The following is a 19,576-nucleotide window of genomic DNA, read 5'->3' as shown; positions in this document are numbered from 1 at the left end:
TCTGTAGTTCCAGCTAAGATATGGCCTTAAAAAACATCTGCCATCTGCAACTATTTCCATGCAGAATAAAGATGCTTAGACAATGAAGGTAAACTTACATGCTACCAGAAAGAGGTATAGAGCAAGCAGGTGGTGGTAGAAATCTGTGTTCTCAGCTTGAGACCATGAAAAATTATAGCCATTTTGAGAAGGCCATAACTTGCCTATTACCTGAGTCTTATTGAAAATGGGAATAATAACGATTCTGGGAGTATTCACTTTCTTACGGAATTGCTATTTACATGCTGCTGGTGAAAGAAGTTCACTATTGAAAAAAAACATGATGAGGAATTATAGCAAAAACAGCTGTTAACTCTACAGACAAATTTTCAAGCATAGCTATAAATTTCAGTGCATTTTAGTTTTTAGCAAGTATTTAGTTTGAGTATCTTGCATTATTCTGCTGCTGAGCTCACCTGCACGCTATACGGTCCCTTCAGAGTGCATCTCTGACAGCAGGAGAAGTTCTAAGAAGGAACAATGGAAAAATTGCTCTGTCTAGCTGACAGAATCAGGAAGAGAAGTGGAGATATGTTCCCCCAATACCAGCTCTGCACACGAACACTGTGAGGGACTGGGTGGATAAGATATTCAGGCCTTGATACGTTGGAAAGGAAAAAAAAATCACGTAAGCTCCTCAAGCTCACATGCTGAAGTATTATAGATAAGCAGCTGCAGAAACACGGTAAAACTTCCAGAAAGGACGGTTTTAAGATTTAAGGGGAATCCACCGCTTCCTTTGAAAGTGCGTTCAATGTGTTAATCACCCACACCATTAGAAATATATTTCTGATTTATTTCTAATTTGAGTACATTTGACTCTGGTTCTTTCTATGCCTTTCTCTCTTAGGTTAAAAAAAAAAACCTTTAGTATCCCATATCTTGTTCTAGTGAAGGTACTCATATACCATAATCATATTTCTTCTTGATCTTCTTTTTGATATGCTAAATAGATTCAGCCCCCTATATATTTCCTTGGAACACATTTTCTACAGCCCTCAAATGACTTTTTGTAACTTTTCTGATCCAATGAGATTTTCCTGCAACCTTTTTAAAGTGTGGAAACCAGAACTGTATGCAGTATTTTATCATCAGCATGGGTAAGAGGTAAAAATCACCTCCCTCTCCAGTTCTAACAGAATCAGGAATGTAAGACCACTTTGGCACCCTGGTGAAATATCCTTGCTAATGAATGACTTACAAAGGTAGCAACATGACATAGTAGGCCTCTTAAAAGCCAGGTGGCCAGGCAAGGGAGAGACAGCCGATAGCTGGATCATTTTCTCACATGACAAAATGAAGCATAAAAGCAGAACTGGCACAATCCTAAGCGATAGGGACAGAAAAGCACCACTTGGCTACAACCCAAGCAACTTAATTATCATCACGACTTGTTTAAGACGTCAGCCTTTTAACTGCGCTATGATCCAGGTCTATGCTACTCCAGAGGATGCCAAGGAAAGGAAACTGTGCAATTCTGCAATTAGAACTGAGCTGGACATACATCAGAAGAAGTGAAGCACTAACTGCTACAATTTGTGAGACTCCATATCCTTTATGAGCACAGTACAATGTTCCAGTGAAACCAAGAAACAAACGGTGAGGGAAAATTCTGCAAGGCACTGAAAGTGATATGGCTCAAAAAGACAGGACTACAGTAATGGGAAGTTCTTGGAAGAACCCAAACTGAGAGTGGCATTTATAAGTATAAACATAATGAGAAAGAAATAAAATCACAGTCCCCACACAACGAAGGGCCTTAGTTCTCTCACGTGAAGTGGGCTGGTTCTTTCCAAAGTCTTTACAAAGGTGACAGAATAAAAACCAAGAGAGTTCTCAAAGCGCTTGTGCACTAGGACTCAGCTGAGCTGAGGAGGGCGATGGCACACTCAGGATGCTGAAAACAGCCCCCAGCAACTTGGGAGCACACTGCCTGGCTCCAGAGCTCAGTGGCAGCTGAGGAGTTATCATCACCAGGTGCCGTGCAGCAAAATACCAAAAGCAGAAAAGAACCCTGCAGCGTGGGGTAAATTAGTCTTGATAATGGAAATATGCAGAACTGCCTGAAAGATGGGACAACCTCACTGGTCACTGAGTAATACTTGAATGCAAAAAAATATTTCTTGCTTGCTAAGATAAATAAGATTCATGCCACAAAATCCTGCTGACCAATTTTGAAACGGTAGATCAATATTTTAACATAATTCCTTGGAACAAAGTTTCAAATTTACTTCATAAAGTTTTTTAGACAAAAAAAGTATTTGGAAATGTTTTATTATGTTATATTCTCTATGCTCACCTTGCAGTACAGGCATGCGCTACAGAAACGCACTGCGAGCGCTGTCACTTGTGAAATCTGTTTGTATTAAAAGGCACGCTTTTCTCTGCTAAACATATCTACTGCTTTGATATACTTTTTTTTTTCCTACCTGGTTCTCCCCTCTCTAGCTGATCCAGGTAACTCTGCAAAAATCTTTCATACAGCTCCAAACCATGCCTTCCCAAAATCCTCACAGCCCACTATCCATACCCCTAATCATTTTTTATACTTATTTTCATGGTCCTCGTTATCTAGCTAGCCATTTTCCTTCTCCCTTCCTCTTATTTCTCCGCTCATACCTTATGTAGCGGAGTAGATCTCCATGTCTGGGAGACAGAGGGTCACAAGAAGGGTCTATAAATATAGTCCAGTTTGTGCACAGTATTCAATGCTTTAATAAATAGATGAATTCTACCAATTTTGCAAAAGTATATGACAATAACTTTTACAAAAGTTGTCAATAATAAAATATTTGGTAGCAGAAAACTAGTGAAGATTAGCGAGCTAAAACTGAACCTCTTTACTTTCTAATACAGTAGCAGTGCTCTTCCATGATTAGAAGCAGTTAAAACGTGCAGAGATAGTATAAGTAAGGCTTGGAAAACCTGAAGGCCAAATTTTGAGACGTACTATTTACATCTAGCTCCCTTTGAAAACAATCAGAAATGGAGCTGGCTCAGCACGTCACAGGATTTGTCAACGGCAGGCCTGCCAGTACCATTTTTAGATGTTAATGCTTCTGGCAAAATCTTTGTTTTACACAGAGAATTGCATCTGCAATAATTTAACTTTAGTCATCAAGTATAATCAACAAACTATTATACAAACTATTATACACACAGGCTGTTGGTTGCGCGCTTGTCTGTGTTTACACAGAACTACTGTGTAATTCACATGCGCACACAGTACAAAACCCACATCCCAACAGTATATCATCCATTTGATTTTCAACTTTGAAAATAAGTTATCTTGCCAAAGTTACCCGGGATGCAGAAATTTTCAAACCACCATGTGAAAAAGTGTTTGCAATACCATCATAATAAGATATTATTTGTAGATCCAGAGAAAATCAATTTAGCCTCCATAGAATTTTGCAAAACTGATAAAAATTCTACATTTATCAACTGCAAAATAAAGGCTGCACAGAGACTTTCACAACTGCCATTCAAAACTTCTTTGCCAGGCAACAATATTTAAAAAGGAAAAAAAAAACTGCTTTACTATAAATCACAGTGTCCACATACATCTCTAGAAAACAGATCTACGAAGAAACATTAGCAGCAGCACGTTTACTGTCCTTCACTCAGCTTCATATGCATGCTGGAGAACTGATACACAGCTTAAGAGCACCACTCAGTCTCCCACAGTGAAATTACACAAATCTGAGTGGAAGAAAATAAAACTGAAAGATATAAATATTTTATATAAAAATTGCCCTTCAGTTTAGAACTTTGAGTAGTGCATCACTGTGCTTTCAAATTAATAACGCAGCAGTACAGTTCTCACTTTGCTTCTATTTACGTGCGCCCCCAAAAAAGCCCTACAGCTTCATTATTATGAAAAAAAAAATCTAACAGACAAAATCTAACAGATTAGGTGTTAAAAATCTAAATACTTCATTTTCAGCATTTTAACTTTTAGATTTCATAGCACCCATTCTGTTAACAAGATTAAATTAAACAAATATTATACAGCCTGTACCCATATACACACACAAACAGGCTGAATTTTAATGATGATGTTCAGGGAGAGTATAGAACATTTCCGTTTTCTACAGATATAATTAATACACAGCTTTAATGAATACATAATACACAAGGTCTTCTTCATTTGCATCAGATAGGGAAGATGACAGTAAAATTTATATTTATAAGTGCTGAAAGTTTTCTGATGAGAACAGATACAGATTAAAGTCAACAGTAATCTCCTGGCATAAAATATGGGCAAGATCAATGTCATTTTAAAGATAAACACACACTTTTCATACCAATTAAATAATGCCATAAATCCTGCTGTATTGGATTGCAAATAACTTCAGCTGAATAAAACCGCATGACACGGGATTTACTTATCCTGTATGTTCACAGAAACAACTTGTTCTCCGACAGCACTCATTCTTGGCAATTTATTGCACCTGTCAGCAGCCAATTTGTTCAGATTACTGCTATGCATAAAGGTGTAACAATCATGAGGATTTACTAGCTGATTATTGTAAAGGTGACAGTCCGGATCGCCTTCAGAAACGCAGATAAGAAAGTTAAATAATTACATGAAGATTAAAATCATTTCACCTTCATTTTGGTCTCAGTACTAGCTACCTAATCTTACTACAGTAAACGCTTTTCATCACAGCAGTCTGTTGACTCAGTATGGAAGAGGAATGATCTACTTGTAAACAGAAAGTGTGCAAATATGTGAATATTTACTTTAGCCAAAATGTACAATATACACATATACATATGTACGTGTGTGTAAATCAATCATAAAATTATCATTGCTAAGTTATGGGAATAATTCTACTTATCAAATGAAGTAGTGACTAATATTGCAAGTTCACACACTCATTTGAACTTATGGAGGCTACCACTATGACTTCAAGCATTGGTGCTTTCCAGAAAAAGAACTAAACTACCTTGGACTCCCACCTATCTCTGCTCCTTGAAAGTTTTTGAATTTTTTTTCCCTCCCCTCTTTATTTTTAAATGATCTTCAGAAGAATATTACAATTTAATCTCCCACTCCATTCTGCACAGAACACACTTCTGGTCAAGTCCAAGGTTTCCTCATATGAATCTGCATATCATTTGACATACATTTCTCTCAGTACATTTGTATGAGGTCTTTTTTTCAGGAGAGACCTGCTGGCTTTTCAAACCTCAAAATAGAGACTGAAATGGTTCTTGGATTGCACATTTTTAGGATATTCTGAGAGGGAAGTTCACAACATGTTACATCCTTTATACTTGCATAGATAGGAAAACGTATACAATTCAAACTCAAACAAATTTTATGGATACATAATGCTCAAAGTTAAAAATGGAAATGAAGCAGTCAGCATCTCATTTCAGAAAGTGCCTAACTCAATGTGTTTCCGTACCACGATAAACACTGAGCTTTAAGCTAGTTCTGTGACGGCCATCTTTTTCCCTCTCTGAATTAGGATGCCATGCTGTCACTCTCACCCTTTTAATACCTTCCTCTCCCTCATAAGCCACCCCTTCCACTTCCGTCATCCTGCTGTAACAGAGCCCCAAAGCCAGAATCTCACTTGCATGCCTTCAGCCTACTCTAATGTCTTTTCTTCATCTTCCTGCCCTGGAAAAAAGATCCCAAGCCCAACCCCTAACAGAGGTAGTCTCCACGCAATGCTCTGTACTTCATCCTGGCCCTGCTACCAAGCCCCAGCCTCATGATTCTGAGGATACAAAAAGGACCCACAAAAAAGTCATGTTATTGATTTCCCAGGGAAGAGTGTACTGGATTTTTTTTTTTTGTTTCACTGAAATACAGTTGAGACAGAGTATCATGACAGGAGAAATTATGACATTCTGCTTTGGAAGAAAATCTGTAAGTTAAGAGTCCAGCATACAGAGAATATTTCAATTCAAGAAGGCTTCCAATGCCCTTTACTGCAAGGCATCTGGAGGTCCGCGAGTCCTTCACCAAGGAATCCTGATTTGCAGTTACTCTATTAACATTACAACTTGAAGAGCTTTCAAGTTCCCACCCTTACAGCTATGACTCCAGATCTCACAGCGTTCAAGATCACCACTGGCCTATGAGCCAACCTAGCAAGATGCCAAACAGAGAACTATTAGAAAGCTGCACACCTTTCATGACTATTTCGTCAATACCACCACAACTGGAGAACAGGGAAGCTCCCTTTCTTCTTCTTCACGCTCAGTTTAGTTGGGAAACTCCAAAATAGTTTTAGAGCTGGAATTCTAATGGAGACATTCCCCCAGATGCACAAAGCAGCTCACTACTGCCTATTTTGCACAGGAAATTCTGTTGATCTTCACATGTGCTCTGCAGGCAGATGAATACAGAGCATGCAAAAACAAACAAAGAAAGAAACCCAAAATCTCACCACACTGTGGATGGGAAATGAGTACTGCTTCTTAAACTAGTTTCTTCTTTTTTTCTCAATTTGTCTGCTACTTCTTTCAATAAGTAGAATCCCTTCAATCAAGGATGGCTTCTCCCTAACCATACTTTGGCCAGATAGGACAGTTTAAGGAAGAACTCTCATATTCATTTAATAAAAATCTCTCTAAATAACTGCTACTGCTTGAACATTATTCGAGAAAGTGGGAAAATCACAAGAAGAGGAAAGGGGTTATTCTGCACCATTGAGCCTTGCTAGAATACTATCAGGATGTCTTTTGTTTCCCTCCTACAGCCTTATTATTACCTTTCTTGAAACGTGAATCAAAACATTCAATCTCTTCTATGTGCCTTGAGAGCACCACAGAGCCTTAGTCATAGACAAGAATCCATGTTTTCAAATAAAATAATATGCATTTAGCACACCACACACACAGAGCAAATGCAAAGTGTCTGCACCTGACAGACTGAATGTATGCTGTACTAGTGCTTTGCAATGTACAATAGCTTGATTATATTCCAGACTTGTTGAAATTCCATCCAAATGTCAAAAAATCCAATACTTCTAGGACTTGGTGGACCTACAGGCCATATGCTGGTCATCAAAACATCAGATTTGCTGTGAATGTGTTACACAGTTTATGTGTACATATTCCTCTCTGAAAAATTCTAGACAGAGATAAGATGAACCCGAATAAGAGGTGTAGCTATCTGAATCAATGTAAAGGCTCTAAGTTCAAACAGTTACCAAATACATATACACATATATGTACACATATATTTGTATGTGTGTGTATATACACACACACACACACACATTTATGCATATATATATTTGCAGCTTTTACACTCAGCCTCAAAATGAAAAACTGGGGAAGAGAGGCCCATGTAAAGCAGAATTGTCAAGTGTCAGTGATTTTTATCCACAGTGACTGGAAAAGAGTATTAGGGAGGGAGAATATTAAGACCTATTTTTGAATTCATATTGAGCTTGACAAATGACAAAGTTTTTCACGGAGATGAATTTGTTTGCAGGTTACATTATCCAGAGGTAAGGTGCCACCTTACCTCTGGATAATGTAAGGTGAAAATAAGAGAATATCTAAAAGGACATGCTTGAAGAGTGGTTATATATAGCAAGGCACAGAACCTATAGAAGAAAGGTCACAAAAATCAAAAAGAGCAAGTTTTCAGTCAACATACTAGGTATGTTTTTAGGTATGGAAAAAACTACCTAAGCAGCTCATATGTTTGAGGCTACAAATTTTTCTTCTCCTTTTCTAGTTTCTCCTATTCTTATTTAGATTTCAAGTTCCTTGGAGCAAAGGCTGCTTTCTATTTTATCCAGTGCTCGTAAAAGTACTTTAAGTATATTAATTATAATTACTGATAATACTAACAACGTAAGTGCTGCTTTGATGAGAATGTTCTGAAAAGTTATATGTGAAAATTCTCAATCTCAGAATCTTTTAGCTAAGAAGGTTAAAGATAAGCAGAAAATAGAAACTATTTCCCAAGGTATACCACATACTGACATAGGACTGAACCATTACGTTACTTCAGAAAAATAGTTATCGCCACCCTATGTTCCGACTGAAATCAAGAAAGGAACAAAATAAGATTTAAACTTCAAATACAAATGTATCACCCCCGCCATAGGGTTTCATTGTATAAAATAAAATCCTACTCAGTATACTTTTTAGACGGGGTTTTGTCTGACATTAAGGTCTTTTCTTTGCCAAAGAATCTGCATCTATTCTAACTTCCCACGACTTATGGTAGGAAATGCAGAATACTATATGACTGATCTAATTTGATAAACAAATCCACTACCCTAAACAGGACAGTGAGGAAAAGATGAGCAGAAACATAACCACGTTGGCATTAAAGGTACACGGCTCAGTTTGTGGGATTTCCATTCCTGGTTTTTACTACAAAAAATAAGTTATTAATCGTATTACGTCCTAGTGAAAGCACCTACAGCTTTCCAATATTCTAACAATCAAAAGATACCGGATTAATTGTTATTATTTTGAATGGACAGATATCAATTAACAAAGCATGTGTGATGCAACCACATATCTAAGCTCTCAAAACAGCACTGACCTCGTATAGTAACTATAACAAAATGTCTACAATTTGGGGGGTTTTCCCCATTAGCTAATGGCTAATGCAAATGTTTAAAAAAAAAAAAAATTTAGCATCTATCAATAAAGTAGAGCAGACTCACACACATTTATACCTTTTCCTGAGTGCTCAGAAAGATCCCAAAGATTCCCTTTCTTGAAAATAAACTAGCTGAATGATCTTACTTCTTTACCCAAAAAGCTGTGTGTAGAAGATTCTCATTTCCTTTAACAAGTAGATCAAAGAATAAGAATACCATTTTGTTCTTATTAGCATATTACAATACATGAAATTTATTTCTCCATCAACCCAGAAAACATTGCTATATGGAACCTCCTGAATCTTGATTATACTGTTAAATATGGGATTTCCATTGTGGAAAATCTAAGCCCAACAGTTGGTAAAATCCGCCACCTACTGGTCACACCAATTTATTCTACATCGTTAAAGAGTAACACCAAAGCAGCAAATTGTACTGATAGTTTGTAACACGCCCCTCTCCCCATTTTTTTTAAACAACATGAACAAATGGTTGTAAGAAACAGTTTCAATAGCAAGACTCATTTTAATCATCTGCTCTCATCCCCAGAGAACTGGAAGGCTGTAATTGCACAAACCTGCCAATAAAATCATCCCTTTTGCCAGCATCTTTGTCCCACACGGTAATATCAATAATTCCACCTCGTTCTTCATAGAGATGAAAGTCAAACTGCTCCCTCCACTGAGGATTCAAAGTTTTTGGCACAATCTGAAAGGAGAGCAAAAAGAAAGTCATACTGCATTGTGCAGGCATGCTCTTTCTTGAATTGCAAAATTATCTTTAGATTCTGCTCAGAAAGTGTCTTTGCAGTTAATCCTAAGCAATAAAAGTTAAAAAAAAAAAAATTACAAAAAGACTATTGGTCAGTCCTTTCATGCCTCTCTGATTCATCAGCAGCCTCCAGAATATTGCAACCTGTCTCCTTCAAAAGCCTCCGGAACAAAGGATTTACCCTGGGAATGGATCCGTTTTTCTATGCAATAATTATGTGCCCTTTCTGGAGTGACAGCTACAAAGTTATCTTTCTCAGCCAAAAGGAAAACAAAGCACCTTAAATGACAAGTAGATAGTGACTGAAAGTATTTAAACAGAAATAATATGATCTTCTCCTCTTTCCCCAGCTACTGTAATATTGGGAAAAAGAGGAATTCAACTTTACTATGGTTGAATTTTTACAGAAGATTTTTTTTTTAAACTGCGTTTTATTTCCTTTTCTGCATAATTTAGATAAAAGTAGGTTTTGGGATCATTTTCACTCTAGTTGCTTCTGACAAAAGATATCAACCACAGTCAGTAGAACAGAAAGCTTGCAGTTTTTTCCACCACAATGCAACAGCAGTAGTCACACCTGTGCTGAGCAAGAATGCAATCCACCCTATAGCCTCCCTATGAAGCAATCACTATTTTCAAAGTCCTCCAGTTCCACTGGCTTGAAAAGTAGAAAAATTAGAGAGAATTCAGAACCAGAAATACTACAAAAATACATCCTGAAAGCATAAAAGAGATTTGATTTCTTCATTTTGATTTGTACGTGAAAATGTATACACGCTTAAAAAAAAGGGAAGGGGGTAACATCTACCATAACACTGGGCAACAACACCGGGGAAGAAGTTTCTTGAAAGAACAAACAAAAAAATCCCACAAATAAAAGAATGCCAGACAATACCTACAGCATCAGGAGACTGAAAAATCTGTCAGTTAGTCCATGTGCATTTCGTTACTTTGGTTTGTTTTATGATTAAAAATACAAAACAAAAAATACTTTTGACTTTTCCTGTGCAATAAATCTCTAAGTTAATCTCTTTACCTTGCTCAGGTTAATCAAAGCACACAGTTACAAATAATAGATCTTTCAGTATCACATTTCTGAAAAGCATCTTTGCTCTATTTCAATCTGGAAAGCGTATCTTCTGATTGCTTCTGAGATGTCTGAAAAGAAGCCTATTTCTTCAGTTTCTTTACAATACTGTTTGCCTCAAAATGTCTTGCTGAAAAGTACCTGTACAAACACTTAAAAAGAGTGTTTTCTTCTGACTTGTAAAATTCAAACAACGACAGAAGGAGTCGCCAATGTCCTAGCTGATTTTGAAAAAAAAAAAAAAAATACATAAATGGGAGTAAAGAGGAAACCATGAATTGACTCCTTTGACGGCCAATTCACAACCAGGACAGAAACTAGGATCTGAATTAAGGTTCTCAACAAAACTCTTTTCCCTGGAATTTTAATAATAGGGACGTAACACTTCAAAAGCTAAATTAAACAAATTTGTAAAGGTGTAGTAAAAGCAGATTTGACCTCTTACATTTGCCCTTAAAAACCCTATCTGAATCCAGTGACCAAAGCACCTATCAATTCAGTTGCCTAAGTGAAGACAGCAACTAAATGACCTCCCCCCCGAAAAATCAATCTTAGCAGAGGCACAGGATGTATGCATTTTAAAAGCACTCGCTTTCTAATGAACATCCATTAGCTTCTAGTAGAAGAAAAAAAAAACCCACATATATATATATATATATACACACACACACACACACTAATGCTTTCTTCCTGTTGGTAGAGGAAGCTGATTTCTTCTCCTTTATGTTTTCCCTCAGCATAAAAAAAAAAAAAAAAAGCATGTGGGAAAATTTCATTTTCCCAGTTGAACTGGACAGTTTACGAGAAGCCTGTGGGAATCAACTATTCCTCCATAAGCTGGATTTCAGATTAGATGGCCCTAGGGATGTCTCACAGGTGTAGGCAAAGCAGGCACCTAAATGCTCCTGGCCTCTTCACTGCTTTGCCCTTCCTGCAGCGCTGCAAAACCATGTCGGCGGCCGTGGCCATTGAGGGAGGAAGGTCATGCACGTGTCATCGCCAGCAGTCCCAGCATTTTCCAGAAACGGCAGTCAGCATCAGTACGCTCCTCTGTGCCTGCGCGGCGTGCCACCGCCGGGGGCCCAACCAGACTGCCGCTTCAGACAGCCGGACGGGAATTTCTACTGGACAAGGTCAGCCTTTGCCCCGGTGGGATTTTACAGCCTCCCTTGCGATCAGGCAATTTTCAAACCGAACAGCGACCATGGAAATTAAAGATAACAGCAAGAAAGCAAAACAACTCTCCACAGTTATTTCCTCCTTGATCAACGCTCTCCGGCTGTTACCCAAACAGATATACACAGCTGTAACGAAGCTTGTTGCAAGGACACAATGAGGAAAGGGTGAATACAAGCAGGACAAGCCTGGAGGACAAGAACATGCAAAGGGCCCGAAAGGCTACGGGCACCAAACCAGCCGGGCAGAAAGGTGGTGGCTGTCAGAATCGCCCTAACGGCCTACCCCAGTACCCTCCCCAGCGACCAGTAACACGAAACAGAACCAGCACAGCCTGTCTAGAGGAGAAGCTCCTCCACCCCCCACTGTAGTCCTATATTTTCCTCCATGTATTTATTATTTTTGTTCATACTGAAACAAAAAACAACATTTAAGCAAAACTCTAGGAGCTTTGGCAGCTAATTAACATAATAAACCTCCAACAGTATTTTAATAATCATGCAAGCAGAAACCACAAACAGAAACAAAACACGCTTCAAACGACGTACAGCTGAGGCCGCAGTCGGAGTTACCTTGCTCTTGTACTTCTGATGCCCCAGCCGGAACTTCACGTAGGGATCGCTCAGCCCGTTGGCATCCATCGCCTTGAGTTCTCGGCCTTCTATTAAAGTAACACTAACTATACCTCTCCATAGCTGCGATTTTCTGTGCAGATCAGAGAGACGCAAGCTCTGGGTCTGAAACTTCAGGGAAATAAAAACATAGATTTAGTTAAACAAGCCTAAACGTCTCCTTTGCGTTTTAATGTTCAAACGTTTATAGAAATGAAAGGGAAAGAGTCATCTTAACCCATTTTGCAATAATCTGACAGTACATATGTGACTACATCATAAAGAATTATTTGGAGAGAAAGCAAACTGACAAACACACAGGTAATGTCAGATGCTGCTTTTGCAAAGCCAAGCAGAAATAATGCTATTTAAGGAAATGTTTGGAAACATTTTTTTTTCCTGCTTCAGTCCCCCCTCTCTGCCTATAGAGCCAACAACATTATTAAAAGTTTTATGACATCTCTTTTATTAGCTATGTACAAGTGAAAGACCTTACAATACAAATAAACATCCAAACCACTTTTATTAAATTGATACAAACCCAGCATGAGAAGCACAGACCCAGGAAAAAGGCGGCAATAAACATGCAGAACTCCAGTACACACGACAACTATCTGCAGCCCCTAAAACGATGCGGCGTTCTCAGAAATCACGAAGAAAATGGAATTCAGCACCGACATCTTATTTCAACAGTTTCGTAACAGCATTTTGCTGAGACTCTCTTCAAGAAGGGATAAACAGAACTGTGCAGAAACTTGTTGACTGCAAACTTTCAGCCTCTCGCTTTTAGGGTAAGAAAATTCCCCCTCACCCCCACACGGCCACAGCATCCATCAGTGAACTGCACTGGGGGCAGGAGAGCGGGGAGCTGTAAACGGGAGTAACTTAAAATCTGCTCCAGCTCGCTCAGAGCTACGTCCAGATACAAACCGCCACCAGATAGCTCTGGAGGTGACAAACCACCTTTGCACTCCAGAGGCAGGTCAAACACGGCTGTAGTGCATTTGAGGGTTAAGAGGCTCTCCCTTTCTTTCTTGAAATTGTATTACTTCAAGATTACCTGACCTAAAAATCAAAATATTAGATAGCTACGCAATATTGAAACTCACAAATTACTGCTTTCAGGAACCAAAAAACCCTTACGTCTGCATGGCTACTCAGCTACCTAAATATATTGAAGCAGCACTTATTTTTTTTTTTTTATTACAGCAAGTAGGTTGAGTAAAAAAGGCTTTGTGGGCTCTGAAACAAGAATCTTCTGTACAATAAAAGTATACGAGTTGTGTAGCTAACCATGCAACACATCTCCAATGTCAGGGTTTTTCAATGCAAACTTGGTTCGAGTCTTTCAGATGGTAAATATAATTGGATGGTTACAGCCGTGCATATGCCTCGGGCAGGATTTTTACTTTATTATCCAGAGAAGACTGTGAAACGTACAGTGGAATATAGTCACTGGACTGTAATCTGCACTCACCAGACTCCAGAGAGAAGTGTTATACACGAGGACAAGGTTCACCGGAGTTGCAGAAAATCTGAGTAACCTGCTGTTAGCAGTATTTCAGAAACCATCATGGCCAAGTATTTATATTTTCTAATGACTATTCATTCCATGCATTATGCTTCACTCCCAAAAATATTTCTTTAAAAAAAAACTTTAAAAAAAAGTATCAAGCATTACCGCACAGCTCTGTACCTCACTAATCGTAAGTGAGGCAGTGAATCATTTAGAGAGTACACTTGATGTAAATTCCATATTTTCAACAGCTCTTAAAATAATTTGCTGCATTACAGCAGCTGCCACCATATAAAAATACCGATTTTTTTTATGACCAGTAGGGAGTTATATCAACCGAGGTAATTTACATACGAGGTGGCAAGGCAAGATCTAAATGATCAAGCACAGAGCATAAAATGACAGATGGGCCAAACAGGAGTTTAAAAGAGTGAGGCAGAAATCCTGAGAACAAATGTTCCCGTTTTGCTTGAGAAAGGCCTTTTGGGTCACAGCCAGATCTTAACAGTTTATGACAAACAAAGAGACTATCAGAGGCCACTGGCATGTTGACTGATATAAAGCTGTAAAATCTAAATTTCAGTCTGCTGGAATAAAGGAAGCTGGCTGCTAAAAGTAAAGTGGTATGAGCTAGTTGCTGCTGTTTCTTCTTTGAGACGGGGAAATGCGGACCACAGCGGTGCTCTTCTCTCCCTGTCTTTATTGGTAACACAAATCCATCCAAGCAAGCCGCAAAACAAAAGCCTACTGAAAGAACAAGGCCATAACTAGCTAGAGCTAGAGCTTTTGAGATTTCCTGGAAGCGAAAGATGGGCTATTTTGCCTTCTCCAAGAAGAAAAAGCCATCCAGCCTTTTTGCCTCCCAGATACTGAGCAGCATCTGAATAGACATCTAAAACACGTTTTCATTCCAGTCAAATCAAGTGCTAAAGTCACCCTTATCCTGAGAAATTACAGACATTGATATGGCCTCTAGTTTCATAAGGTCATTTTTGTAAGATTTCAAAGCAAATTTGCCAAAAGAGCTGATAAATAGAAAAATAAGGAAGACTTCACTTTGCAGACTTCTTTCCCTATAACCTCATTTCACTGGGTGAGGCCGGTACGCTGTTAATTACCTAAATACCCTTTGAAAATCCAGCCCATACCAAGTTAGTTACAATGCCAGGGAGGAAAACATTATAGCAAAATGAAGAAATGTGCACGGATCTTTCCAAACTCATGCTATGAAAGAATGTTTCTTGAGATTGGTTCTTACATATCTGTTTCCCTCAGAACCTCAGACCTTGGTTTCACTCTGCTGCATCAAACAGGAAAGAAAAAAAAAAAAAAGAAGGAAATACATGATTTCTAATTTCTCTGGAAATAGGTGGAAAGCTTAATAATAATTCCTGGAATTATTGGAAAATCTGGAAATGGCTATACTGTAAACCACAACTGTAAAACAAACAAGGTCAAGAACTCAGGTCATAACTAAATTATTAACATGGATTATTCACAATCATACACTTATATGCAGGTATGGAGACTCTCATCTGCCATATTCTAAACTGCAAAAATAATGCAGCTGACATGCTGTGAAGCATTCTCTCTTTTTTCTGAAAGGAAATGAAAATTAGACTTTTGAAAAGGAATCTTTCATGTCAAAGGATGTTCATAACTGCTTTTGAGAGAAAAACTCCCATCTTTTCATATCCGTAAGATCTTACTGTCTGATCTAACGCTTCTACTATAAACAGCATGTAAAAATAATAATTTCTTATCTGATAAACCTAGCTTTTATTTGTGTTCCATCTATTCTGTTTACACATGCGGTAGCAGGAGCGCTAGAGATACAAATAGCAGGAAAAACTACTGACACAGCAATGGAATTGTTATCCCATATTAGATACCATTAGTATAGTTAGAATACAATTGCAGAGCCAAAAAAATGATCTTACAGCATGGCTAATATTCTGTATATGGTCACACATCACTGGGTAGCACGTCTCTAAACCAGCTAGGCTTAGCCAGAACCTAGGTGTCGTTCCTAGTCCTGGGAATTTGTTGCACACTCCTAAAATTGGACCTCTTCAGTGGTGCTCTCCTTGGGACACAGCGCAGCGATGGTTTGCTGCCTTTAAGGAAGACATCATCTCAGACTGAGGCTTCTGCACAGCGTATGTGCACTGCATTCAAGCTGTGAACTCGGCTTCTGTTTTAACCGCTTTGAGGGACAAGACTGCAGGAACATCTTCTTAATGAACATCTCACTTTACTGTTACTTTCTTCAAAAGAACAGAACTCTTAATAAGTAATTTTGAAAATCCTGTAAGAATCTAAGTACATCTTTAGGTATCTAAGTGACCTTTGAAAATCCAGCCCAAAATGATTTAGAGAAACCTCAAGATCTGTCCTCTCCAAATCTACCTCACCCTTTCAATGATAAACCTTCGTGCTGTGCAAAGTTCCACCTCTCTCACTTGCGTGTCCTTGTGCCCATATGGTGATGCGAACAGACTTTGCTCTTACTGCTTCTCCCTCTTGTCACACGCACCACTAGGACACCCTGCTATGTGCCCTCGAACAGAAAATCTGTTGTTCAAGAATAATTCAGCACTTAAGAGATGAAAGAAGCTAATGGCCACATACTGCTTCTCGGGTATAACTTTCCATTCACCTTTCTAGATTACTAAGCTCTCTGAAATTAAATGTAACAACCTGTCCTTGCATGATTTACTGCCTAACACAAAAGGGATTTCCTAGTTTGAGGAAGACACTTTCCCTTCTGTCATGAATGCCTCTGTACAATTCTCTGAAAACAGTGAGTACATACGGGTGCTATTGAAGACAGAATTTGAAGTGTGCCTAACACAAACTTATCTTAAAGAGTTCTAAAAAATGAAATAAGTAACGCATATAATATATGTAATATTATAAACAATAAATAAAAACCCCACAAAGTGGGAGTTTTTTTGCTGGGAATCTTTAAATACTAATGAAGAGAATAAAATGAGAATACTCCTCTCCATTGTGAATGGTTCAGCACATGTACAAATAACAAAAGAACGATTCAAAACCAGCGTTGTAAAAGACTGCTGCAAATTCAGGTAAGAAGTCAGAATTCTTCTCCCCAAATTGCTAGGACGCTTGCATGGCTTGGACAAAATCTTTAAAATAAAGTTTGAGAACGTCAGTAGACACAGCTGCTACTTTCATGTACCTTGCCTACTTGGGGGAAAAGTCAAGGGACTGTCAGGTGCACGGAACTGCATTCACAATCCTTTTCCTCCATTAGAAACTATGCAAAGAATAACACCTCGCAGAAGTCATCCACATGTGGACATCAAGCTACAAAATGGCCTTCAATGGGATCATAAGATTCTTTTAAAGATTTGCTTCATTGTGACTGAACAAGTTTCATAAATGAACGAGTACTGACAATTACTACAATAAAAAATGTTTATCTTAATTTCTCACCAATAACAATTTACAATTTTAGGATCTATGAAATGCAGCATCATATTAATACTTAATTCTAGGGGAAAACTAACTTAACACATGCAGAAGCTGAGAAATTTAGTCTTCAATGTGTCATTCATGTTAAGTCTGGTTTAGGATATTTTCTATAAAAACCTGATATTGTTGCTGTTGTACCAATCTTATGATAACACTGTAATATTTGTAACACGAGCTGATATTTTTGTAACATTTCCTGCATTTTTATGGTTTGCAAAGTCCAACAAATGTGCACTCTACGTAAGTGCTGGGAAAGCTAAAACTGCACTGACTGGAGGCAGCTCAGAGGCAATATGATGAAGGTGTGGACTCAACCAAGAGGAGTTAAAGCACTCCCCATGCCTTGTATTTTCTGGAAAAGGACAGAAACATTTACACAAGGCAAAGATGCGCTGGCAAGAGCTGTCAGAGAGGTGCTGTGTCAGTACATTCCTAACCTTCACCCTTCTTTCCTCCTAGTAATTCCTCTGGAAATTATAGCTGCTCCATGTGGGAGTAAACTGATCTCCTGATGACCCTGCTATTGCCTGGGATAACCATCAGTGTCACCACTGTCCTAACACAGAAATGAACGTGACACAAGGTAGCACAGTGGCTACCACAAGTTGATGGCATCTCCCTGTGTTTCCACGATCAGGAGCATGAACACAGGAAAAATTCACACTGAAATCCTACTCAGCCGTTTTGATTGTTACCCATATCGGCTGTTATCTTTCACACCCAAGTAATGCAAATCTAAGCCTCACCAAATATTTGCATAATTTTTATAACCAGATGTCTAACAGCCACTATTTGCATGGGTATCTGTTCTGACATTTTTTACTTCTATTCCATTATTTAGTAGATTTCCTTCAAGCACTATTTACTGCTGATAAATTGACATCTAGAACCTTACGGCCTACACAGGGCAAGCACCTTCTCAATCATAAAATATTTTTCTTAAAAACATAAAGCAAATAATCCCATCTTCTATTCTGAGTCTCTACACAGCTTTGATTGAAATACTCCGATTTGACTGCAGAGTCCTTCAATTAAGAAACAGCATACAACTCTATGCTTCTGTTCATCTCCATCATCCTTAAACCATGATTTGCTATTTTCAATTTCTTCTCTGCTCAAGAGGCATCTCATTCCAGTGGAAAAGCATTTTTCAATTTTAAAATAATAAAAATGCTTCATAAAGGTTTTTATATTAAGAAAAGACAAATCAGTGATCACAAACTAAATATTTTGAGCTAGGCACAAAAGTATCAAGTAATTAGGCTATAGCTTTGGGCATTGTGCAACTGGGACAGGCTTGTTTTTAGAAAAGCATCTAAAATAAATTTTAAAAATAAGCAGCAATGAGAAGCTGAAAGCATATCACAATTTACAGAACATTTTTGTTTAAAATGTAATTTTTCTCTTAAAAGTGTATGTAAAATGTCTTCTAAAGCCAAATTGAAGTCTTAACAGTAATCTAAATGCAAATTAAAAATTACTGTAATTCACTTGCTTTAGGCAGCAAATATACTCTTTTATCATCAATTGTAATTAATTGAAAGTAGCTTCTCAGTTATGACTTCCACATGATAAAATGTTTTTACTCTTAGTTTATATATAACCTATTGCAACTCAGACTCCTTCTCTTCATTTCTGGGAAGAATAGATCCAATTGATCAGTCTCATGTTCATCACATATTAATAATCTAAATTAAGATTATTATTTTAGTGTATTCTTGTATTTAGAATCCTAAACTTATCCTTGGTGTTACAAGACAAAAGAGAAGGTATGAGAGAAGAGAAGGTGACACCTTTTCTTCACATTTTCCTCCAGAATTTACCAGAATACTATGGCTTGATAAGAAATAGCTGATAATTGTTATATGTCTTTTTCCCCTTCACTGTGTTTGGCTAAAGATGCCAAATTATTTGATTCTCTGCTTGTTCTTGAATTAAAGCACTCATAAGGTTTTACTGATGGGTTCTTCAGGTGCCATGAGTACAGCAAGTTTAACTATGCCCTCCAGACTCAGGATCTAATCCTGAGTGAATTCAGTTCAATGGCAATTCTGTTTCAGCTGTGAAAAAGACAAAAGTAGACCCTTATTCAGCTGAAAATAATTTTCAGTTAAATGAACAGTATTTCTGACAGAGCTCTCTTTCAGCATGCTTTGACTGAACGGTTCTGTCTTCATTAAAATTCCTTCCCTCAGCTAATTATCCTTACATAGGAAAAGAGAGTAAAAGCTAAACTTATTTCTTGGCATACATATTGTAAATAAAGGTACTGAGTATATCAATT

General features: G+C 37.9%; 1 protein-coding gene across 4 annotated transcripts in view; it reads right to left on the bottom strand.

The window, feature by feature from the left end:
• LOC138060827 (multiple C2 and transmembrane domain-containing protein 1) overlaps positions 1–19,576 on the bottom strand; it is a 281,750-nt gene that overhangs the window by 124,738 nt on the left and 137,436 nt on the right. For all 4 annotated transcript variants that reach the window (XM_068925257.1, XM_068925256.1, XM_068925258.1 and 1 more), the window contains 2 exons: positions 12,240–12,410; positions 9,211–9,341 (listed from right to left, as the gene is read on the bottom strand). In XM_068925257.1, the coding sequence (XP_068781358.1) occupies positions 9,211–9,341; positions 12,240–12,410 (302 nt within the window). The remainder of the gene's footprint in view (positions 1–9,210; positions 9,342–12,239; positions 12,411–19,576) is intronic.

This window comes from Struthio camelus, chromosome W, assembly GCF_040807025.1.
Source record: "Struthio camelus isolate bStrCam1 chromosome W, bStrCam1.hap1, whole genome shotgun sequence".
Taxonomy (NCBI): Eukaryota; Metazoa; Chordata; class Aves; order Struthioniformes; family Struthionidae; genus Struthio; species Struthio camelus.
Note: the sequence above shows the minus strand (reverse complement) of the source record. Positions and strands in the feature narration are given on the sequence as shown.